This window comes from Quercus lobata, chromosome 3 (genome assembly GCF_001633185.2).
Source record: "Quercus lobata isolate SW786 chromosome 3, ValleyOak3.0 Primary Assembly, whole genome shotgun sequence".
Classification (NCBI taxonomy): domain Eukaryota; kingdom Viridiplantae; phylum Streptophyta; class Magnoliopsida; order Fagales; family Fagaceae; genus Quercus; species Quercus lobata.
The window spans coordinates 10,926,465-10,952,408 of NC_044906.1; the positions used below are offsets into that span (position 1 = coordinate 10,926,465).

General features: G+C 32.2%; 2 protein-coding genes across 2 annotated transcripts; one reads left to right on the plus strand and one right to left on the minus strand.

The window, feature by feature from the left end:
• Positions 1-9,287: 9,287 nt before the first annotated feature.
• On the plus strand, positions 9,288-13,583 carry LOC115982631. Its single transcript, XM_031105276.1, has 5 exons — positions 9,288-9,685; positions 10,874-11,375; positions 11,480-11,681; positions 11,918-12,439; positions 12,963-13,583. Exons 1-5 carry the CDS (start codon positions 9,334-9,336, stop codon positions 13,413-13,415), a joined length of 2,031 nt encoding a protein of 676 aa, XP_030961136.1. The 5' UTR covers positions 9,288-9,333; the 3' UTR covers positions 13,416-13,583.
• A 7,183-nt stretch (positions 13,584-20,766) lies between these two features.
• On the minus strand, positions 20,767-25,612 carry LOC115981470. Its single transcript, XM_031103634.1, has 5 exons — positions 25,437-25,612; positions 25,207-25,322; positions 23,821-24,170; positions 21,770-23,736; positions 20,767-21,002 (listed from the first exon to the last, which is right to left on the minus strand). The coding sequence occupies exons 3-4, from the start codon at positions 24,165-24,167 to the stop codon at positions 21,783-21,785; spliced, it is 2,301 nt and encodes a 766-aa protein (XP_030959494.1). The 5' UTR covers positions 24,168-24,170; positions 25,207-25,322; positions 25,437-25,612; the 3' UTR covers positions 20,767-21,002; positions 21,770-21,782.
• Positions 25,613-25,944: the final 332 nt, after the last annotated feature.

Here is a 25,944-nt window from a genome sequence, read left to right on the forward strand (position 1 = left end):
CATGAGATTAACAATATGAACTATTTGAACTACCCTTTATTCTTTTGTTATGGAATTGTTGTTTTAAATTTTAATGCATCTTAATTTGTGATAATATCTTGCTATCTTGGAGGGTTAGTCATGTTGTGCAAGTCCACTAGATTCACCAAGTACATTCTCATGTTTGTAAGATTTCAACTTTTTTTTAAAAAAAAAATCTGAATTTTAAAAATCGTTCATTGGGTGAATTACTAAATATTCCTCAATGTCATTTTGTCTTTGTAAGTGCATCAAAAATCTAACAAAGAGGTACTTAAGAAGATTTTTGACATCGTGAGAAAGATAGAAAGAATTCAGGTAATTTCAAATGTAGTTAATCCAGGTGATTTAGGTTTCAGTACTATTTCAAACACGATTTACATATGATCTATAAAAGACTTTGTCTGGCCTTCCACTGCAACAAAATTCCAAACCAACATAATTTTTTGCTCCCTAAAACACCATCTAAACTAAAACAGGTATTTTGGTTGGATTGATTTTGAACTTATGGTCTTTCAAAAATGGCATTAAATATGATTAGTTTTGGGTATTCTGGTCGGATTGATTTTAAATCTTTGATTTTTATTTCTAGGTTAGATTTTGTTTTGATAAAGGTATTTGGTTAGAATTTACTATCTTTAGGATATTTGTGTCACATTTGGTTTGCTTTTTTGTTTAGAGTATTTGGGTTAATGGGTTTTGGGTATTTTTCAATGATGTTTTTAAAATAGAGAAAAAGAAACACAATCATGCCTTTCTTTTCCTTTTTCTTAAGAGATGGGAATGGTGACAATCTTTAAGTTTGGAAGACTCTAGATATTTTTTTTCTTCGATGATGGTTACCAATTCCTGTAGATAACCATAAGTCCATAAGGCTCATTAAAAATTCTCTGGGCTTGAGTTTAATGGTAGAGTGAATTACGTCCATGGAAATAATAGTGATTTTAATGATTCAATGTGAGTGTGTGTATATATTTTATCCTTACTGTGTTTGTTTAATCCATATAATCATGTTAAAATTAGAGATATGCACATGTTTTGATCCTTGCCACTTTGAAATGTACATATATATTCTTGATTGTCATTTTGATTTATAGCTAATATTTCTGCTATAATTGTTAAAATTATGCTATAAACTTGATTTATTGTGCTTTGCTAAGTTTGATGCTGAAATAAGCTTTATTCTGAATTACTGTATTATGGGTATATAGAAAAAGGCATATAAGAATATTTTGGGTTCAGGCTTACTGCTTATGTCCTTCGTATAATAGTAGAATGAAATAATGTTTGTAGATATTGATTTAAAGGTGATTGCTTTTGCTTTCTCTTGAAAAAAAGTTTCAGTGCATATGGTGGTATCTTGAATCTACCTATTCAATTCTTATTTAGTTTCTTTTCTTTATGTTGCATTCATTTCTTAAGTTGTATTGTAGCCATTGTAATTTGATATTGAGGTTAACATAGTTCTATGGTGCATAGGCTTATATAAAATGTGAGAACTTTTTTTTTCTCAATGGATTTTCTTGCCTCATATTTTATTTTAAGTTCATAAATTGATGTATTATGTGATTATACCATTTAGTTGAGTTATGATGCCAGCAATTTATTATGTTTGTATTCTATTATTGTATTTATGAACTAAATGAGTTATGATGCTAGCAATTTGCTGCCATGGAACTCATTTGACTAAAGCAAATAAAATTTGAGCTAACAATTTTTTCTTTTAATGTTTCCCTTTTTAGGTGTATCTCTTGAACCTATTTGGTTTCCTGTTAATTGGAAATGTTCATAGTTTGCATAATACTACATTCATAAATCCAACATATCAAATGAGGCGCTTTAGAAAAATTGGAGTCATCACTGTAATGGATGGGCTAATTCATGAAATGCGCCCACTTTAAATTTTTATTTTTTATTTTTTTATTGATGTAAGTTGCGTAAGCTTTTTGTTGTAAAATTGGTAGTACCTTTAGCATTTTCCATATGTTCTTACGTTTCAATGCTTTGATTGGGGAGTTTTGTTTTGTGTGCTAATATTTTGGATGGGAATGATTATACATGGGGAATTATTATTGCAAAACTGGTAGAAGCACATGGTAGATTAATGTTATGCTTTATTTTGAAGCAAATAAAAAGAAGATGCGCTAAATAGGTTTGGTTTGAGGATAAGAAATATACAAATATATATATATATATATATATTTTGCTAGAAGGGTAAAGATTGTTGAGGGATTGAGATAGTATCAAAAACTACAAGTGTGTTCCAAGATTAACTATCCCGTGCATCGCACGGGTTAGCGACTAGTTATGAGTAAAATGATGGATAAAACTTAGATACAGTATTTTATGTAATATATCTAAAGTTCTCCTTTTAAAATTAATTAAGACATGACTACTTAACAGAATTACTAAACGGTGTTATTTTGTGAGAAAATCCAACTCTTTAACTTCCGTTGAATACGCAAAACTCTTTGCTAAAAATCCTGCACCCATGCACTCTTTAATGGAAGAGGCTTGACATTGTTGAAGGCAACATGATGAACGATGACACCAGCACTAGTACTGTTGATAAGTCTCTCATCGGTCGCAGAAGAAATTGAATCTGAGTTCAGTTTCAGGTCTATGTTACACTCCAGGTAGCCTGTCCAGATCTGATGTGAGCAACTCAGGTACGATTCGGCCTGTAATGAAAACTAGAGCAATCTGGCCGCTTCCCGTGAGAACAATAAAAATCCGCTTTCAACTTTGTTCTCTAATGTGCCAGGTACCAAGTCGCACACTATTATTTTTCTGGACAAGCCCTTGTAGTAGTGTGCCTCAGTTCCAGAATCTGGAATATCGACCGTGTCAACTCGGTACAAAATTTCAATATGTGCCTACCTATCGATGCCCAACTCTTTTACATCTACTATTATTGAGCTTCTGGCCAATCAAACGATTCAAACCAAATGATAAAGCATACGCACCCATGGATGAGCATATATATGAAGGATGACATTTGTGGAAAGCATATAAGAAACAAGTGCATCTCACATAATATAACTTGATCATTTATTCCTGATTGAAGCTTAGCCCTCAACATTCAATCTCAATGGACTCTCCACTGTGAGAATCATGGTCTGGAGCAAGATTGCTAGCTCAAAATATGGGTATCAAAATGGATACTCAATTGACTGTGTTTACTAGCCCTTTGATTGATGGTTTTATATTGGAATCACTTACTTATGGAGAAAATGAAAAAAACTACAATTTAATATAATATATAAAAAAATAAAAAATAAAACATTTTATTAAAATAAAAACCAAATTACATTGTTTTAGACAATAAAAGTTTAATTGCTTTTCTCCTAGTTACAATTTAGAGAAAAATGACAACATTTTGACTTCTATACTTTAGTCACATAATATAGATAGAAATTACATGCAAATACACGGTTGCTGTAGGGGAGTCTCCAGCCACCAGACTGTCAGCACCAGTCATTGGAGTGGTGTCTTCTACTACCAAACCGATGACCTATCAATCAGATGGGAGAGGGGGAGCCACTTTGTGTGTTTGAAAATTATTTTACCAAATTGTTTAAAGTTAAACATTTTACAGTTTTTTATAAAGGATTTTATGGTCAATGAAAAATATTTTACAAGTTTGGCTATATTTTACCTGCAAACAAACACCTAAAAATGGAAAAATATTTTACTTTAAAACAAATGGAGCATAATAAGATAGCCTTTGCAAGCCACACATTGATCTTAATTGACTTGAAAGGACATGGCATGCGTCGAAAAAATGTGAAAATTTGATTGAAATTATATATGGCTGATATTTGACAAGTGTGTCATGAGTCTCATGACTCTATCCACATCAAGGAAATAATGAATAAATTAAACCAACACATTGTTGTGGAGTGCCTGTTTTAGGTGCAATGCACTAATTAAATCCAGCCCACTAGTTTTATAATAGCCTATGTAATGAGCTGGCTGGACACGAATAGAATTCTATTTCTATAAGAAGTCTTTTATATAAGTTGATTTAGGAATCCATATGTTTCTAGAGTGTGAGGCGGCAGAATTTTATATAAATAAGGTTTATTAGGTTTTGTGTGCTGCGTATAGTGAAGAAAAAAGAAAAAGGTGCCGCACAAGACAAAAAAAAAAAAAAAAAAAAAAAAAAGTAGCCAAGAGGGAGCCACTTAGAGAAAGAAGACAGCTAAGAAAGAGAGATGTGCATGGAGAAGAAAATAAAAAGGAGAGAGCAAAGTATTGCCACCTTTTGAGAAAGATAATTAGTGTGTGTGAGAGTAAAGAAAATAAGATAGATTTTTTTCTTTAACCCTGAGACATACACAAGAATTATTGTAATTAATTTGATAATAATGAAATTATTCGAAATTTTTCTCATGATTTTTCCCTTAAAAAAGAAAGGGTTTCTCACATAAATATTTGTGTTCTTGTGTGTGATTATTATTTTGAATTGCTAATATTATTGATAATATTATTTGAGACCCAATAAATGGTATCAGACCTAAGGTTAGAGTGGAAGTGATGGCAAGAGAAGAAGGCAAGGCTTCAAGAATTAAGAAGTTTGATGGAATAGACTCCAGGTATTGGAGGGAAATTGCATCTGCCTCTTTTGGGAACAAAACCTAAAACTATGAAAGATGAAGATTGGAAGCTTCTTGATTGACAAGTATTAGGAGTTATTCGATTAACTCTGTCAAGATCAGACGCACATAATGTTCTAAAAGAAAAGATCACGGTGTTTTTTATGAAGGCTTTGTCTAGCATGAATGAAAAGTTGTCAGCTAACAACAAGGTGTATCTGACGAAGAAGTTATTTAATTTGAAGAAGGCAGAAGGTAGTCCTATAGTGCAAAATCTAAATGAATTCAATACAATCACAAATCAATTATCCACGGTGGAAATTGAATTTGATAATGAGGTTCGTGCATTGATTATTTTGGCTTCTTTATCAAACAGTTAGAAAGCCATGAGAATGGTAGTGAGTAATTCTGCAAGGAGAAGCAAACTAAAATATGATGATATTTGAGATTTGATTTTAAGTGAAGAGGTTCGCATGAGAGATGCAAATATAGACAATGCACAAAATCAAGCTTTTGTCATAGAGAACAAGAGCAGAGGTAGAGGTAGAGGACCTAATGATTGAAAATTCAATGGTAGGTCACAATTAAGAGATAGATCTCAGTTCAAGGAAACTAGAGAATACTTTTATTGTGGGAAAAATGTCACTTAAGAAGAGATTGTTGGCATTGGAATAAGGACTAAAATAAAGGAAAATATGAAAAGAATGATAGTGAGAAAAATACTACAGCTATTGTGATTGCTAAGGATGTTGTGGTGCTCTCTATTGAAGAGCAAAAGTGTGAGCATGTTGCTAATAATGATGTTGAGTGGGTTGTTGATACTGCTGCCCCCCACCATGTTATCTCTATGAAGGGGTTGTTTACCACATACAAAGCAAGAGACTTTGGTACAGTGAAGATAGGTAATTCTAGTTACTCAAAAATTGTAGAAATTGGTGATGTATGCATCAAAACAAATGTTGGTATCATTGTAATGTTGAAGGATGTGTGACATGTTCCAGATTTAAGGATGAATGTGTTTTCTACATTGGCTATGAATCGATGAGGGCAAGCCAAGTGATTGGATTAAGGTTATCCAAAATGAGATTAATTATTTGAGAATGAAAGGGATTGACGTTGATGAGGTGTTCTCAATGTTGATGAAAATAATGAAGAAGGTCAAGCTTGGAGTCGGCTTGACCGACATGGAATTGAATTGAAGAAATAGATTGAAAATCTCCTCCCATTGGTAGACTGGAGGGGGAGATTGTTAGGTGCAAGGCACCAATTAAATCCAGCCCACAAATTTCATAATAGCCATGTAATGAGCTTGTTAGACACGAATAGAATTCTATTTCTATGAGAAGTCTTTTATATGAGTTGATTTAGGAATCCATATGTTCCTAGGAGTGTGAGGCAGCAAAATTTTATATAAATATTGTTTATTAGGTTTTGTGTGCCACATATTATAGTGAAGAAAAAAGAAAAATGTGCCACATAAGAGGAAAAAAATAAAAAAATAAAAAAGCTAAGAGAGAGCCACTTAGAGAAAAATGACAGCCAAAAAAGAGAGTTGTGCATGGAGAAGAAAATAAAAAGAAGAGAGCAAAATGTTGCCGCTTTTGAGAAAGACAATTAGTGTGTGTGAGATCAAAGAAAATAAGAGAGATTTTTTTATTTAACCGTGAGACATACATAAGAATTTGTACTCGATTTGATAAAAGTGAAATTATTTTGGAGTTTGTCCCGTAATTTTTCCCTTAAAAAAGAAAGGATGTTTCATGTAAATATTTATGCTCTTATGTGTCATTGTTATTTTGGATTACTAATATTGTTGATAATATTATTTGAGACCCAACACCTAGATGCCTTAATAATTAAGTCCCGTATATATCATATAGTCCTCCGCATTACGTTTTAGTACACGACTCTTTTTCGTCAGTCCATCTCTGCACAGTTATTGGCTTCATGTACAGAAAATGTTTCCCAAGTGGATGATACATTAAACATTTAAGTATAGGACAGCCACACATTAATTGATCTTAATTGGTTTTAAAATGACATGGCTTGCAAGCGTTTGCAACTTTAATTGAATTAGGTCTAGAGAAGAGTGGAAATAAGATTGAAATGTGTATCTAGTTTTTTTTTTTTTTTTTTTTTTGAGGAAGAAAATGTGTATCTAGTTGATAGTTAACAAATGTCGTGACTCTAACCACATCAAGGGATAGAATTGATGATTACTACTAAAATCCCAACATTACTCTCAAGCATTTGGTTAATTTTCATAAATATAACGCTGCTACATCTATCTCATGCATCATAATAATTATATATACACACACTCGAATTCCTTGATTAATATAAATATAAAGGTAAAAGTTAAAAGATTAATATATATATATAAGATATTTCAAAAAGATCGTTTGAATAATTAAAATAAAAATAAAAATAAATTAATTAACTTAAAAGTATCATCAATGATTATATTAACTCTACTATTAAGTTCAAAAAAATAAATTGAAACCAAGCACAAAAAAGGCACAAATTATAACTTACATTTACATTATATATTTTTTATTAATCAAATATTTTTTTAATAAAAATTAAGTAATTTATTCTTCTATTAATTAAAAATTTTTGAATTAATTTTTTGACTTTTGCTCCAACTAAAAGTCTATTATCAACATTTAATAATTGTTTAATTTAAATAAAACTAAAATTCTATCATCAAAATTTTTTCTAAACTTAAATCTCACACAACTCACTTTTTTTCCCTAATATGCAACTTATGCTTATGTCTTAATATAATAAATTCATCCTACTTATTGTTCTTTACTTCTGTATTTACATGCATGATATTATGCCAGAGGAAATTTACTATAAAGAACCAAAATAGTGGACACTCATTTAAGCTCTTTGTATTCTTATGTTAATTTTTAAATTTTTTTTATATATTCTCAATTTTTGAACTCTTTTGTGTATTTCGATTTTTGGTTTTGGTTATTGTATTTAATTTGTGAGTTTGTTGAAATTTTTAATTAGACTATCACTAGGAAAAAAATTGGTATTGATCAAGAACTATTTTGTTTATTATGGTTTGTGCTAACTACAGTATATAGTAAACGTTACTCAAATAGAAATGATCAAACTTGTTCCACATCTCATAGTAAGAAATTAACACAAAGCACAAAAATAATTTTAAAATATAAAAATAGATAAACACTAATAAAATTCAAGTTTTAACTCTAAAAAATTAAAACTTAAAGTAATTTTTTATAATTTTTATTACTCTTTATTTAATAATTTAGGTTTAATTATTTTTAAAAATAAAAATTAGCTAACATATGAATTTTCATCATGCCGTACATCATATGGGGATAATACTTGTATATATATATACAATAAATTACTCTCACGTATGTATATTAAACTTTACTTTTATACTATATTTTGTGGGATTATAAGTTGTCTTTGTTATAACGTGGACATGCTGAACAATTCATAAGTCGAATGCTAGGTGGGTAAAACTGGAAGGAGCGTAAAACAATAAAAATTCCTTTTCCGAATTGTAATGGGAGTATGTATATGTGAGGCGATTTTTCTTGTATAAAAAAGGCTTTGGTCAGTTTGTAAGAATATAGAAAAAAAAATAGAGGCTATTACGATAACTTTTAACCTAGAAAGCCCAAAAAAAAAAAAAAAAAGAGGCAGCCCATGCAGCTTTCTTTGTGCCTTTTCTCTATTTTATTTATCTAGTTTAGTATACAATATTCACGAGTAACTAAATTTATAATTAATATTAAGGATGAACCCTTATTGAAGATTATCATTAGTATTTATGTAATTTTATTTTTTGAGATAATTTCATAAGAACATATATTTATTAACTAAGTTGTACTTAGTACCTATTAAACTATTAAAAACAATTTCATTTAGATGTGATATTCTTACTTTGAAAAAAAAATAAAAGATAGATTCATACTAAATGTTCTTTTTTGATAATAAACAAAATATAGTGAGTATGCTATTATTATGTTCTTATTACATTAAAATATTATTAAAATATATGTATTACTTTTTATATAAAGTAATATATATATATATATATATATATATAGAGAGAGAGAGAGAGAGAGAGAGAGAGAGAGAGAGAGAGGAAATGAAAACAAAATACATCATGTATTGGGGTAAACTAATCTATGGATCTTTTAAAAACTGACTTCCATTTTTTATTCTTATACTACTAGCTAGGATACCACTTGCTACTCAAGTTAATGTGGGTGAGAACCCCTAGACTGATTACACATCATGCCTTTTACTTTTAAGCAATTCATAATCAACTTCAGTATGGATCTGGCATCATATTACCCTCATTTTTCTTTTGTAATATTATTCAAGGTCAAAAAGACATTCAACTCAAGTTAATATAGTAAGGGGAAAAAGTTCAAATACCATGTCTTTTTGCACGCAAGTCTTACCAATTTCAAAGTGGGAACAGGATCCGAGGGCGATTTCACGTGAATTGGATATACAATATTTTAAAGTGGTGCCAGATTTTTGTGGGTGCTGTCGATTTAAGCAAACTCATAGTTTTAAACCCATTGATAATCAATTACTTCTCTCTTTAAATATACCATGCATATCTTTTCTCCAAGTCATCATATTCTTCTTCTTTATCCTCTTCTTCAAACATTTTATCCATCAAAATTTTTGTTTCTTTTATTTATCTTCTTGAAGCATGGAACTGGAGAAACCCATGTTAAGAGAAGCTCCTAGTGCTCAACCAAAAAACAAGCAAAAGAATGGTACTAGGAGGAGGAGCATCAATTCACATGGAACAAGTAGTTCTCAACCTTCTGATGATCTGTGCCATCGTTCTGAATCCTTTAGGACACTTGAAATGGGTGTTCCAAGGGCCAACTCGACCGAGGAAAAACTAACTTGGCTGCGCTCTCAAATCATTGGCGGTGATGCAGAAATCGATTCTCTCTTTGGAAAAAGAAGACTCACCTATGCTGATCACACCGCCTCTGGCCGGTCTCTTCAATATATTGAAACTTTCATCATTGACAATGTTCTTCCTTTTTATGGTAATTAAGCATTTCTTCCTTTCTATTATTTTATAAGATGGGTTTAGCAAAAATTAAAAAGTTAACTTATTTTTGCTATCTTTATAAGTTTCATTGCACTTTTTGGTACTATTTATAGATTTTGTTATACTATTTCAGCTAATTTTTACCTTTATTTAAGTTCTTTTAACAAAAAATTTTAAATTTTCACAAAATAAGCGAATTTCAAGCAAATCCATACTATCATAGCGTGATCTTTAATTAGAATCTCAACTTATTGATGATGAATAAGTAAGTTTTGTCATTAAGAAAATGTCAAAAACAGTACACATAGACAAAAGCATCTGGACAACTATTCTGCTGAAAATTGATTGAAACTAAATGAGCTACCGACAAGATGGCTATTACAATCAAACCATACACCTAAGCAACCTGCAACCACGACAGGCTATGATTCCAAATTACAATCTTGCCTCTCAATCAACCAAACAATACACTATGACCTGTCTCAAATATATACACGATTTTCTCATCTCATTTGCCCAACATGACCGGAGATTGTCTTATGCTCTCATCCGGTTTTTGATTTGTCGTTTTACAATATGCTGCACGTTTTCCTAACACTTATTTAAGGGTTAATTACACTCCTCTTCTTTAAGATTGAAGGAAATAACACTTCTCTCAAAATTTAAAGGAAAAAAAAAGCTTTTTTCCATTAAAATAACCAAACTTTGTTAAATTGATGTTAAAAATGTTATGCGCTAACTTGTCTTTTATACTTAATAACAGGCTTCCAAAATTATTATTCATTTCGGAATTGAAATTTATTTTGTTGAATTTTTAAATAAAGAGTATTTTAAAATATTCAAGATGACTTTTGCTCTTTTTTTTTTTTTTTCTTTTTTCAAATGAGAAGAGATTTATTATTACAATTCTTTTAGTGCTTGATGAAGTTTGCATTTTAATTATAAATTTATTAGTCATGTTTTTACTAATTATAGTTAAACTTTGTTAACGAAAATCTTATAAAAATTGAGAATATTTTATTATTAATATAAACAAGATAGGGTGCTATTTTCTTCAACCCAAGAGAGGAGAGTATTTTTTTTTCCTTTAAATTTGGAGTGGAGTGTTATTTTCCAAATTAAATAGTGTTTTAAGAATTATGATTTTTTTTGGCTTAACTTTGAGTACCCAATTTGCGTGCAGGGAACACTCACACTTGTGACAGTCACGTGGGGTCCTGGACAACAAAAATGGTGCATGAAGCAACCAGTTACATCAAGAAAAGCTTAGGTGGTGGACAAGAAGATGCAATCTTGTTCTGTGGCTCGGGCACAACTGCTGCTATCAAAAGGCTTCAAGAAGTAATGGGAATTGCAGTACCATCCATTTTGAAAGACAGGGTACTTAAATTCCTTCGTAGTGAAGAAAGGTGGGTGGTTTTTGTTGGTCCTTATGAGCACCACTCCAACCTTCTCTCATGGCGACAAAGCTTGGCTGAAGTAATAGAGATTGGTTTAGATGACAATGGTTTGATAGACATGGAGGCTCTAAAACTACAACTTGAGACTTATAAATATGCCAACCGTCCAATTTTGGGTTCCTTTTCGGCTTGTAGCAACGTGTCTGGAATTTATTCTGATACGCGTGCAATTGCTAAATTACTTCATCAATATGGAGGTTTTGCATGCTTTGATTTTGCAGCAAGGTGTGTACAATTTGTTCAAAGTTCATTCTTTAGCTTCTTTTAGTTTTTGGCATCAAGAGATTAGAGAAGCCAATTTTCCTGACATGAAAATTGTATGTGTTCAGTGGCCCTTATGTGGAGATTGACATGAGATCTGGGGAGATTGATGGCTATGATGCCATTTTCCTTAGTCCACATAAGTTCCTTGGTGGGCCCGGATCACCTGGCATACTTTTGATGAGAAAGGTCCTCTATCGACTGGAATCTTCTCCACCATCAACTTGTGGAGGTGGAACTGTTAATTATGTCAATGGCTTCAATGAAAAGGTAATTGAACCTCTTATATGGATAATGTTATTGCCTTGCCTACTGGTACTGGACCCATATCTGATTCTAATTGGTATTTATGGCACTTGACCCAGTTATGGGATTGATGATTGAGTATGCAGGGCTGTTGCTCTTGAGTCTTGTCCTGGTAAAATCAAGTCCTAAATAAAATGGTACCCCCCTTAGGCCTTAACCAACCCACATACACTTCCGTAATCTTCTATCATTGATTGCAGGACACATTATACATGGAGGACATAGAAGAAAGGGAAAATGGTGGGACTCCTCAAATAATACAGACAGTTAGAGCAGCATTGGCCTTGTGGGTGAAGGAATACATTGGCTACCAAGTGATAGAAAAACAGGAGCACACCTACATAGAGAAGGCTCTTGAGAGGCTTCTCCTAAATCAGAACATATGCATTTTAGGAAATACAAGTGCCAAGCGCCAAGCTATATTGTCTTTCCTCATTTATAGTACTAGCAATTCCCCATTGGCTGGTCTCAAAAATGGGAGTAATGACCCGTTTGACAATACAGATAGCTGCAGAGAGGTAAAGGTGAAAGAGTTTTACTTGTGGGGAGAGACAGGGAAAAATAAAGATAAACCTCTTCATGGACCATTTGTTGCAGCACTCCTCAATGACCTGTTTGGCATCCAGGCTCGAGGTGGATGCGCTTGTGCCGGACCCTATGGTCACGATTTACTTAATGTGGGTGAGTCTCATTCACTCGCCCTGAGAGCTCTCATTCAAAAGGTAAATACTCCCTAAATTGCTGCCATGTATATGTTTTACTTTTTTTTTTTTTTAATAAAATAATCAAAGTTTAAAATTAAAACAAAAAAATAAAAGAAAACATATAATAATTGGTAAAGAATAAAGTAGATTATAAAATTTGAAGTAAAAACATAGTATTTCTATTTCTCACTAAGTACCTATTTGGATTCAAATTAATTTGGCGTTTGCGTTTTGTAATTTGCGTTTTTCTCTTCTTCTTTTTTCTTTTTTTTTTTTGTTCATCCCGCAATTGTTGACAAGTCAACTGTGAACAGTGCACGGATGCACTATTCACAAGTCCTACAAATTATATTTTTCAGCAACTTTTTCATTAAAAATGGGTCTTACAATACTATTTACACATTTAAAAATTATTTCGCTACAATGTTTTCAGTTTCAGTTTTCAGTTTCAGCTAAAATAAACTATATCCAAACGGACCCTAAGTACCCTTGAAACCTATGATGTAGATTTTGGGGCTAAAATTTTGTTGTATTTTTATAGGGCTATGTTGGAGTAAAACCAGGATGGACTAGGGTCAGCTTTCCCTACTACATGTCCCAAGAGGAATTTGAGTTTATTTTAGCAGCAGTGGAATTTTTAGCTATTTATGGGCAACGGTTCCTTCCTTTATATAACTTCAACTTAAGAAGTGGTAGTTGGTCATTGAAGAAAAAGGCAGTTAAGGAACTACTTAGCAAGGAAAACAAGTGCAACGTTCACGTATTGCCAGTGGCCAGTGCTATGCATACAGATACAGTGAACTTAAAGCATCACAATTCAAAAAAACGGGAGAATGTGAATGTGAATGTTATAGCTAAACAAACTGGATCCGAAAATAAGTTTACAGCATATTTGGAAACGGCTAAGTACATTGCCAGTCTCCTCCCCAAGTTCCCTCCACAGCGCAGACTGCCAAATGACACAGATATCAACCTCCTCCACTTCAGACTCTAGTTATTTTCTCGATCTGTACGTTGCTGTATCTCTTGGACCACTGCACCGACTTCTTTGTATTGCATTTACCTCTTGAACTTTTGTATTTTCAATTTTTACAAAATATATACCACAGCCTCTCTAGGCTTATACCACTTAGGCGATGACCTACTCTTTAGTGGAGAAAGGCCTCCAAATATGGCAGCCTAAAACTACAATTTTACTCAAGAAAATAAATATTACTACATATTATGAAAATCTAACCGTTGAATTATATGTTCTTTATGTACTTAATACACATTTTTAATTTTGTATATCAACCTCCTCCACTTCAGACTCTAGTTATTTTCTCGATCTGTATGCTGTATCTCTTGGACCACTGCACCGACTTCTTTGTATTGCATTTACCTCTTGAAGTATATATTCCACAGCCTCTCTAGGCTTATACCACTTAGGCGATGACCTACTCTTTAGTTCCAAATATGGCAGCCTAAAACTACAACTCAAGAAAATAAACATTACTACATATTATGAAAATCTAACCGTTGAATTATATGTTCTTTATGATTTTGTATTAATCATTATTTACTATATATCTATAAGTTTATATTTTATACATAATTTTAAATTACAAAAGCTTACAATTTAAACAATTATTGATATAACTTATTGATCTTTAATTTTCTATAAATTTTGTAGTACGGAGGATATAAGAAAAAGATATAAATCCAATGGTGAATTTGTTAAAATTACCTCCAATAAAAAGATATTTAGTAAAATTATAACCTTACGTTACAACCAATTTTATAGTTAAACTTTGTCCTTTTTTCTAAAACTTTTTTATGTTGCAAATAAAGTGATTTTTTTAAATATATGTTTGTGTGTGTGTGAGTTTTGTATTTTTCCTCCATTAAGAAAGCCCAAAACTTGATGCATCCAGGACGGAGTTAGAAATTTTGGTTTGGGGGACTGAGGTTAAACTATCTGATAGTGAATCACAATTCAAGAAAAACTCAAAATGGTACATATATGTTTTTGTGCATTGGTATAATCAATGTAATTCTTATTAGCACAAAAAACTAAGTGACCAATTAAGTATCTTAAGTTCATTTTCCCTTCTAAGTTTCTCTTAGTCCTTTTAACAACCATAAGTTCAAACCATTCAAGAAATTAAATATAAATATAACAACTACATCTACAAGAAAATATAAAATTTTTAGAATTAAAAATAACAAAATCCTTATAAGCCAATATGAAATTATATATAAAAATACAAGATGACTTTCACATTTGGTTGTTTGAGTCAAATAGAAGCCAAAAAATAAAATTTTGAATAAAGCTTATCAATTGGTTTAATTAAAAAAAAAAAAAAAAAAAAAAAAAAAGGAGAATAATACTCTAGTACTTCTCAAGATTTTAAAGTCATTTTTGCTAGTTGCATCAGCTCAGCACTCTTTTTTGAGGCAAAATTAAAAATTTTATGCAAAGAAAAAAAAAATACAAAGCCAAAAGAATGGGGTCATAGCAAAATAGAGCAAAAAAAAAAACAGTAACAGGTATATTCAGTATCAGAGAGCAACATTTACTAGCAAGTAGCAAACAAATGCGGACAACAATACCAGCTTACAACATAAAGCAATATAATAACAATAAAGAGCAATATCAGCTCACTCTAGATCAGAAAAATATATTGAAGCTTGGGAATTGAAAAAGTAAAACTTTTAATCAGCCAATGGTCTTCAACAGTAAAGACTAATAATAAATGAGGGAAAATATTAAAAGATGAAAAGCAAGTTTGGAAGGAACACTAAACATGGACAAATGGGGGGGCCAAATAATTTTTCGTATGGGGGCCAACTCTTAGAAAAATGGTTCAAGTATGCAATTTTACCTACTTTAAAAAATTTTTAAAAATAGTTCACTATTATGTGAATTAGTAATATCAAAAAATAATAAATAATATATTTTAATAATAAAAGAAATTTCATATAAAATATTAACTAAATGTTTTTTAAGCGATATTTAAGTATTAAAAAAAAATGCCTGTGTTCTCATATCACTAGTGCATTGTTTCTCTCATGTCTATGGCTCTATGCCCTTCGAGCCTAGCTCCTTTTCAAATTTCAAGTCCTGAGCATACCACTCAGCTCTTGACCATCTAAAAAATATTGCTAGAAGAATTTGAATATGGCCCAATGAACCTGTCAGCACCCTCACGCGCCACCCAACACGATCTGCCAACCAAGCCACATGGCCCCAGCTTCAAGTCAAGCTCCTACATGCAGCTCTTAGCATTTGAAACATCTAAATAAGGTATTGTTTTTTTATGTTTGGTGTGCTAACTGCTAAAAATTTAAGATTTAGCACACTTGATGCCAATGCTCTGTAGAGTTGTTCCATCCACCATAACAACATCGACCATGCTAGTGTCTAATTCGCATTTTGGCTTAGTATGCAATTCTTAGGTATTTTTATAATACCATTTGGTTTCTTTGATAATATATTGAGATTTTGTAGACCATTTTATATTGTGTTTCTCGTAATATTAAACTATATCAATTTAAATACCAACACAGATCAAAACAAACCATAATATAGTTGGAAAAACTAGTTTTGTATTTCATACAAAACATGCAGCGGAAGCAACATAAGTATCTACTTCAATCATAAAAAATAACATATAACCTTGAATTCTAGAACAAAGAAGAAAAAGTGTACCTTGATGCAATAAAATTCAAAAATAAGACTTGAGAAAACCTCCAATTTACATCCTAATTCCACATAGTGCCCAAGATGAGTGGTCTCTCAATCAATTCTCAAGTACATTAATTTTCCAAAAGAAAAATGTATTCAAAAGATCTTACAGATAAAACTTTTTTTTTCCTTCTTTTTAATCATACGTACTTTTAATTGCCTGAATAGTTACTTTATTTAATAACTCTTATTAAATAAAAACTAATTATTTAATTGGGTTAGCCTTTTGGGCTAGCCTAATTGAGTTTTAGTGTATGGCTTGGGATGAGACCAAAGAGACAAATAAGGCTCCAGCTCTCTAATGGGCCTCAGGCTTATCTATCAACTCTTGACAAACCTAGAGTTATCATTGATTATATAAAAAGTACCATTATGGAAATATAATTACACTCTAGGCCTTATTAATAAATTATATCTCAAGACTCTAATATGATATCATTTGACCCCTCCATGATATATCCATAGTGAACAAAGTCATAATAAACTGTTATTTTGTAAATAACTATTTTATTCCTTGAGTTTCCAATTTAATCTTTTATTTATTCATATTTATAAAATCTAATTTCATTAAATATAAACTTTAGTAACTCTTTACTAAAGTGGCTGGCCCTAAATAACCAGTTTTTATTAAACTTATCTCAAGGGGATATTTCATGTCTCTATAGAAAGAGATTATAGATTTTATCTTGAGAATATGTGTTCCCTTAACACTATATGCGGTTATCCAACATACTGAGATTTTGATCGTTAAATTAGATCTCACTCCTGATATATCAAAGTAACCTACATTTCATAATCAGATTCATTATCCTCTCAGGTTTGAGAGTCTATAAAATTAAAAGTCGTGAGATTTATTATTCAGGTGACAGTTGTTAGTTGAATAATTAATCTCATAACGGTCAAGTTCAATATATCTTACTTAAGACACATCAACACATCAACTAGAAGTCTTCACTTTCATGTTCAAGACAAACCATCTTAGTTGATGTGTTATAATGTTCGCAGATAAAGCGCCCAATTTCATCACCGATTATGAACTACATTTTGAGTTTACAAGGAACTTGTGATTTGTATCTTCTATAACTAAATCACATACAATGCATCTCAAAGACTATGATAATGTTCAATTACTTCATTTACAAATAGAATTCATTTGGATTGAACTTATTGTTGCTGAAACTGAAAACTGAAAACACTGTAGTAAAGTAATTTTTAAATGTGTGAATAGTGTCATGGGACCCATTTTTAATATTTTTTTTCTGAATAAAGTGGTTATGAGTCTCATAAATAGTGCCACTACAGTGTATGAACAGTATTGCTATAGTGATAATTGTCCTCTGCCTTTCAGCAAAACGCGTGAAATGAAAATGAAAAAATAAAAAAATAAAAAAAAATAAGGAACGCAGACGCAAGTTTCAGCACAATCCAAACGGCACCATAGTCTCATATAATTAAACAATTTAATCTATTAACTATATAAAAAGAGTCAATAGACTTAGGAATAGTGTTTTGGTTTAGTCAAGTTTTTGGACTTATTCTAATGCTACTAAAAAACTGTTTATACTTATTCAAGGCATTTGGCCAATCTAGTGAGATGGATGTTTTTTCTTCTCATGTACACCAATTTGTTTTTGTTTTGTTTTATATTATATTATCTATATATAAAAAGAGTGAAGTTACAATATTTTTGGTTTGTTCAACTTGCACTGTTTCACCGGCCACATTTTTTTTAATGTGTAAAGCTACAATAGTTTTGCTACGTTATTTTTGGTTTGTTCAACTCGCAATGTTTCACAAAATTATTTTCAATAGGCTTAGGAATAGTGTTTTGGTTTAGTCAAGTTTTTGGACTCATTCTAATGCAACTAAATAACCTTTAATACTTATTCAAGGCATTTAGTCAATCTAGTGAGATGGATTTTTTTTCTTCTCATGTACACCAATTTGTTTTTGTTTTGTTTTATATTATATTATCTATATATAAAAAGAGAAAATGCCTTGAAGCTACAATATTTTTGGTTTGTTCAACTTGCACTGTTTCACCGGCCACTGTTTTTTTTTTTTTTTTTTTTTTTTTTTTTTTTTTTTTTTTTTTTTAAAGTTACAATAGTTTTGCTACATTATATTTGGTTTGTTCTATTCGCAATGTTTCACAAAATTATTGTCAATAGGCTTAGGAATAGTGTGTTGGTTTAGTCAAGTTTTTGGACTCATTCTAATGCTACTAAAAAACTTTTCATACTTATTCAAGGCATTTGGCCAATTTGGGGAGATGGATTTTTTTTCTTCTCATGTACACCAATTAGTTTTTTTATTTTATATTATCTATATATAAAAAGAGCAAATGCCTTGAAGTTATAGTATTTTTGGCTTGTTCAACTTGCACTATTTCACCAGCCGCATTTTTTTTAATTCGTAAAGTTACAGTAGTTTTGCTACATTAATTTTGGTTTGTTCAATTCGCAATGTTTCACAAAAAAATAAAATATTAACACAACGAATTGGCACAATATTTTCACAATTGTTGAAGTGTTAATTTCTTATAGATCAAAATAAAATAATAAAATATCATATTGGAACTAATCACAACTAAAAATAAAGTTATTGTGCAAAACAAGTGCTACATCTACAACATTTTTCACAACAGTTTCATAACAAACCATAAGTGGTAAATTGTTATTGGTTCTAATTTCAACTTGCTAATGAAATAACTTTTTTGCCCACCAATAACAACCTATAACAACCTACTACTTATAATTTGTTATGAAAATGTAGTGGACATAAAATTTCTTTTGTAAAAATGTTAAGACATTTTGTTGTCATCAAAATATTTTCAAAATTGCTGAGTTATCAATTTTTTACAAATCAAAATAAAATATAACAAAATTATAAAGGTATTATAAAAATGTTGTGCCATTTTATTGTGTTTCTAAAAAAAATTTATTGGTTTAATCAACGATGTTGAGCCAAAATTCACTTTTTCACATACAATTTTCTTAGGTTGACATGTAATTTTTTTTTTTCTTTATACACCATTTTAAGTAAAAACATATAGTTTTACAAAAACAAAAAAAACAAAAACAAAAAACAAAAACTTAGGATAAAAACACTTTTCATCCTTTATGTTTGAGGTAGTCTACAATTCCTCCTTTAACTTTAAAATCAAGCAATTTTTCCTTTAATATTTTAGAAAATAGCAAATATTTCATATTGTGATTCTCTCAGTTAAACCATAATGAAAGGTTATGATTCTTAAAATATTTTTTTGTGTAATGTCTAAAATACTCCCACTAAGTTTTAACATCCCAAAATTTTTTTTCATGTATTTTGAATTTTAGATGGTAGTAATGATTGGAAAATTGAAAAGATAATATAAGGTATTTTATTTGTTATCTAAAGAACATTGATTTTCTAGGTTTAAATTTTCGAAACTTATGGATTTATCTAATAGAAAATTCAATGACACATGCTTTTTTTTTTTTTTCCTTAGCAAAACTCAGTTGCTTATTGGTTAGAGTGGCTTTGCAATGTGCGCAGAACACAAGGATGAAAGACCCACCATGAAGCATGTTGTAGAGATTGTTCTATGCCATGATGACTAATATCATTGGAAAGTAGAGTTTCTTTTTTCTTTTCTTTTCTTTTATTTTTTGTTATGCTATTGCTAACTTTCTTTTTCCAGTCAAATAGACAATCCGAAGCCATAAATAGAGCAATTGTTGATTCCTCAATACTCTTGGAAATTTTCACGCCAAAATTTTTAGCTCCTAATATCCAGAAGAACTCTCGAGTCAAATTGATAAATTCTATTTACATCAAGCACTTGAAAACAATACAATCAAGTTAGGGCCACAACAAAATTCTTTAACACCTCCAATTTGCCTACCATCTCACACTTGAGCCCACCATAATTTACATTTTTTTTTTATGACCCGTCTCAGCCGTCTGGGTGGAAAGAAAATTAAGGACTGTTGTAATACCATTATGAATTTTTGTTGTGACCCTACCAGAAGGCCTCAAACAATATCAAAGTTGTATTCTACGGTTTTATGCTTATGCCACATGCCAGATAATACCCATACGATTAGTTCAAATCAGCAGCACAATTGCAAGGCTCATTTTGGGAATTTTGAAGCTGATTTCCTGTGGCCATCAAAGTCACCAAGGCCCCAGTAATGTTCAAAGTAGATGCCACACTCAAAATGTATTCAACCCATCACAATAATTGATTTGACAAATTTTTATTACTTCTCATTTAAACTCACCACTAATATCATTTTATCATTTATTGTTAATAACTTGTTGCCTCGACAATTGCAACCAAAAAAAAATGTGAAATTATTTTTGCTCTAGAGTTATTGAGCTAGTAATACTCAACAAACCATATTTGTGATGTGCTTTATCACATGGGAAGAAAATAATTCAGATCATGGCTGCTAAACCCAGCTATCATTCTCAAAAAATAGAAATAACATATTAAAGTACATTCCAGTAAACTCATAATTATATATGGTTGCTCTTAAATCTTATGGATGGTAAAACTAAAATAACGAATATATTTAAAGTTTAGATCAGCATAATGACTGCATCTTGTATAGAACTTTCAAACAACAGTAAGAAAATCTTTATATATTATTATATGTCACAGTCGCTAAATGTCACTTATACTAGCAAAAACTGAAGTTAGTAAGACACAGAATAACAAGAGAAACTACCTTCTCTAACACTTCCATTGCATACATCAGGTCCCATGGCTTGGTTATTTTAAACTAAATTACAGGTCTATTTTTCATCCACTCCAAAAGAGTTGTTAGATGTACAAGATTGTGATGCGCACTGTCCTTTGGTGCAATCCTATTAGCAGAAAACAAAACAGGTTCTATTAGTTAATAGTCAACAAAATTTGTTTAAACAGGGGAAAAAGGAAAAAAAATAAAATCCTGCGGGCTCATTGACTCCTAGGGAACCCTGTTGGGTCATCTAAAAACTCAGTGCTAACATACAACCATGTCATCAACAGAAATCAACACTGTCCATCAAATTAGGTATGCATCAGCACATTCATGTATTAAAAAAGAGCTACCAACTGGGCTGGCAGTGCAAAAGTTGAAACGATCATCCTGTTTACAAATTAAGAGGTTAAAAGGTAATTTATATGTACATTTTTAAACGAACAAGAAAGCAAAGAAAGGGAGACCATACCAATAGATGCACCTTAGTTTTTACAACAGATAAACATCCATAAGATATGCGCAGCTAAACCATTGAAGATTATATATGCGTGACAGAGCATACACAGACGTAAGCTCCTATGGACAACAGAGTAATGCAAAGGAAACCATATCTACAGATGCAAATAAATACGTATGAACAGGGTTTGCACTTTTCTTTTTCTTTGATTAGGAAGTAACACATGCACACTCAATTGATCATGAACCCAAAACCTCACCCTCCGATCCATTATTATGGAAGGGGGGAAAGAATCATTTGAGCTAGAACATATGCTTGTGAGCATAATCAGTGAAGATAGACAATCCACAGAACAGGTGATAAAAACAAGCATCATACCATTACATGAAATGGGTATAAAGATGCATTATATACAAGAAGCCGATGCTTACAATGTCTAAAACTCTAAATGAACTCTTTGCAAGTGGACTTGTTGTGTCCATGACCCTTGCATCTGCTGCACTGGAGTTGACGTTTCACTACCTCTTGTGATCCATACCGCTTCGTAGTGGGCCGGCCTGGTGGGCGGCGGGTGGGAGGTGGGGTTACAGTTACAGTGAGCTGAGAAGAATCTTTTAGCACAGGCACGTCCGCATTTGGAATAGGATTTACAGACTCTGAATAAGTTAATCTGTAGCTCTCCGTTGTGAAGTATCTGGAACAATAATCATATGGGCTCCGACCCATGCAACCAAGAACAGCAATTGCATGGCAGCATGGTAAACCAGTTAACTGCCACCCTTTGCAACTACAATCCCAATGATCAATATCAACCATTTCAATGGTGTCACCACGAACCTCAAATGTGCTACCAGCTGACAGTAGCACTTGAAGGGGAGGAACTTTATGGTTTTCCTTTTTGAGTTTTTCCTCCATGGATGGAGTTAGTCTAGTCAACCACTGGATGGAATCTGCTCGCCGTGTGTAAATCAACTCCATAATCTTGCCCCTTATCACATCAACCATCTGTGTTATTGGTAATTCATGTGCATCTGAAGCCCAACTATAGAATAGCTCCCCAAAGTTTGATGTCATATGGTTATATCTGGCACCATGAAAATATGAATTTGCCCAGTTCAGGGGTTCACTTTGTACAATCCAATTGTAAGCTTCAAGAGAAATACTTTTAATGCTTTCAATAGATCTTTGGAAGCTTTCAGGCGTAGGTGCATAAGCAGCAGCATAAAAATCCTCAACCATGAGTCGCTTCACCTCATGAGAAAACTGCCCTTTTAAGTCTCTAATAAATTGCTCAGTCAAGTAACGTAGGCAGTATGCATGGTACGAGCCTGTAAATATATCAGCAATGGACTCCCTTAACCCCTTCTGTCTGTCTGCCACAAATGTTATTGGACAAGATGTTGAGAGGGCAGATTTCAATTGTAACAAGAACCAATGCCAATTATCGTCAGATTCTGCATCAACTACTGCAAAAGCAACAGGAAATACACCATCATCTCCATCTGCTGCTGTTGCAGCTAACAGCGTGCCTTGATATTTTGACTTTAAGGGTATGCTATCAAGAAAAAGAAGAGGCCGACAACCTTGTTGGAAACCGTATAACGAGGCATGGAACGAGACAAAGAGACGATGGAAACTTGAGTCTTCCTTAGTGGTGAATGTAGCCAGACTTCCTGGATTGGTCTCCATTATCCTCTCACAGAAAAAAGGTAACTGATTATAAGCTTCTTTGTATGAACCCTGAAGCTGCTCCTTTGCAATTTCTTTCCCACGCCATGCCTGGAAGTAGTTCAGTTGTATTCCATATTCCTGTTTGATGTCATTGACAATATCCTTGGGCTTATAATTCGGGAAAACTTTCAACTTCTCCTTAATAATACTAGCAACCCAGCTCCTAGTTGCCTGATGCCCTGTTGTTGCAACAGCCCCCTCACACGTATGCGTTGGATTCATCTTTTTAATACATATTAATTGAGTGGTTGACAACCTTGAGGCATGTATTCTCCAAGGACAGCCTTCTGCTTTGCATTTGACAGTCACACGATGACTATCATTCTTCTTGTACCTGAATGCAAACTGATGTGCAATTGCATATTTACGCAGAGACTCACGAAATTCATGAACACTGTTGAACCTTTGCCCCACACCTGTAATGGTATTCTGCCACTGCTGTGCACCTTTAGCATGCTTCTCATCATTGGAACTAACTATAGAGAAAATGGGAGAAATTTCAGCAGGTATGATCATATGGGTGTCAACATGATTGGTATCATCTACAATATCAAGAGCAGCATCAAGGGTGACTTCAGGCTGGGTGGTATCATCCACAATACCATCTACAATGTCAAGGGGGGCATCAACTGGAAGAACAGTTTCTGACAAAGTTGTTCTGCTTGACCTACAAAATCCAAGGCTTTACAAATTTAAACCAAAAGATCCAAAAGTAACAAATAAACTTAAGCTTAGACATCAAGAAGACTACCTACTGGCAGGCAAGTTTGATACATCAAGAGCAACAATTTCTTCCATAATGACATAAACATCAGCAGTAACAGAGTCTCCATGGAACTTTATCATGCGCTTTAGATCTTTGTCATTGGAAATCGTAATGAGAGTCTTCTTATTGCCAGGAAGGAAGTATTTAATATACATGGTATCAATGCTACAATTAAACATTTCTGCCACTTCCATCTTAAACTCATTAAACTTCATTTGGTCATCAACGTCTATAGCATGAGCATCACCACCTCTGTACGACAATGAACCATCTCTATTTGTCTCAAATTCTCCTCCTAACTGACATATCGCTATAATTTTCTTCCCTGCCATGACCTGCTTCGGTCAAAAAGTATACTCTTATTTCAAATCATTCAAAAGGATAACAAACAAACTTATCAATTTCAGACATTAAAACACTTTCATAAAGAATGAAGCCATTGAAATTTAACACATTGCATACAAAATCACTATTATCATAAACCCTCTCCACTCAAGTAAGCCATAAAAATTTTTCTCAAAAAAAGAAAATAAAAAGGAAGCCATAAAAATTAACATCCCCAAAACCATTTTGATTTTTGTGAAAATGTTGGAAACAAGTTGAAAGTACAACTAAAAATAATTAAAGTATCAACATGCACGGCCTCAGGCCCTCAACAAAGCTAATTCAACATGATAAATTAAAGAAAACGAACAGCTTATAAAACCAATTACAACAACAAGAACCAAGCCCTAGTACCAAAATTTTGGGTTATCTATGAATTTGCCCACATGTATTCTTTTATAATATTCTATTTTATCTGAAATCATACTCTCTCTTACCTCCTAAACGAGGCCTTTTTTTACTAGTTCCACTAATTAATGCATACTTATATAACCAATTGACACGTAAAAGAAAATTCCAATTGCATTAGATGCGGGTATTAGGCAACTGATTTGAACTCTAATAATTTTAACCCCATTTTTATTTTATTCATAATTTGGAGATTTTCTCAGCAGCCAAACACAGAAGGGACCTCAGAAACAGCAAAGGTGCATCCAAAAGGTCAGCAAAAGAAAAACCCAGAAGCAAAAATTGCACAGAAACCTCACCAATAGCCCCAAATAACAAAAATTTCGAAACTTTACCCTCACAATTCAAGCACAATTGAAACTAATCATCCCCATGCCTAACCCAGAAAGCATAAATAAACACAAATAATAATAAAAACACCCAATGCGCCCTAGAGAACAAAAAATTCAAAATTTTCGATCATAGAAGCCATTGAACAAAAACCCCAAATTGCATTAGAGGGGATGATTGGTAAACCCTAAGATTATACAGAATTGAAAATTCAAAAAAAATATATATGTGAAGATAGAAAATTGTTACCTGAGAGGAGGCAAGAAAGCGAAAGAGAGGTGTTGGGTTCAGAATCTAAATTGAAATTGGGCTCTGTGTCTGTCTCTGCCTCTCTCGCCCACAAATTCGCCACAATTTGCTTACATCTACGTAAAATACGTCCAAAACACAAAAACAGAGAGTCAGAGAGAGAGAGAGAGAGAAAAAAAAATTGTTCAGGGTTAAATTTGGGGGAGGCTGGAAAGTTATGTCGGTAGTACCACAACAAAAAACCGAAGTCTTAAAAATCAAACGTTGCTACTGCAACTACCACTACTCCTAGTATTAGTATTAATGCAAAAATTGATCTTGATTAGATATGTTTCTCTTCTCTTGTTTGTTTATTCTTCTATCACTTTTGTTTTTTTACCTTTTTATTTTTTTTTAGTAATAATCAAGAGACAGCTTTACGCATAATTTTATACCACAACTCTTTACCTGGCAAATTATAAGACAAAATTGTATTATAAGTATTACTCTTTTTATTTCACTTATAATCATTTTTTAAAAATATTATTGACCCCTCTAAGTTTGTGATAACTCCTAAATCGAATTCTTGACTAGGGCCGCTCAAGCATCCATAAAACTCGACCCACCCACTTGAGCTGGCTCCACCGAAAGGATTGTCAACGATTTTGACTGATGGATTGGGTGAATATTGAGTATGTAATTTTGTTTTTCCCATGCATTGGGTCTAAATGTCAAGTATGAGAAATGTTTACCTTCCAA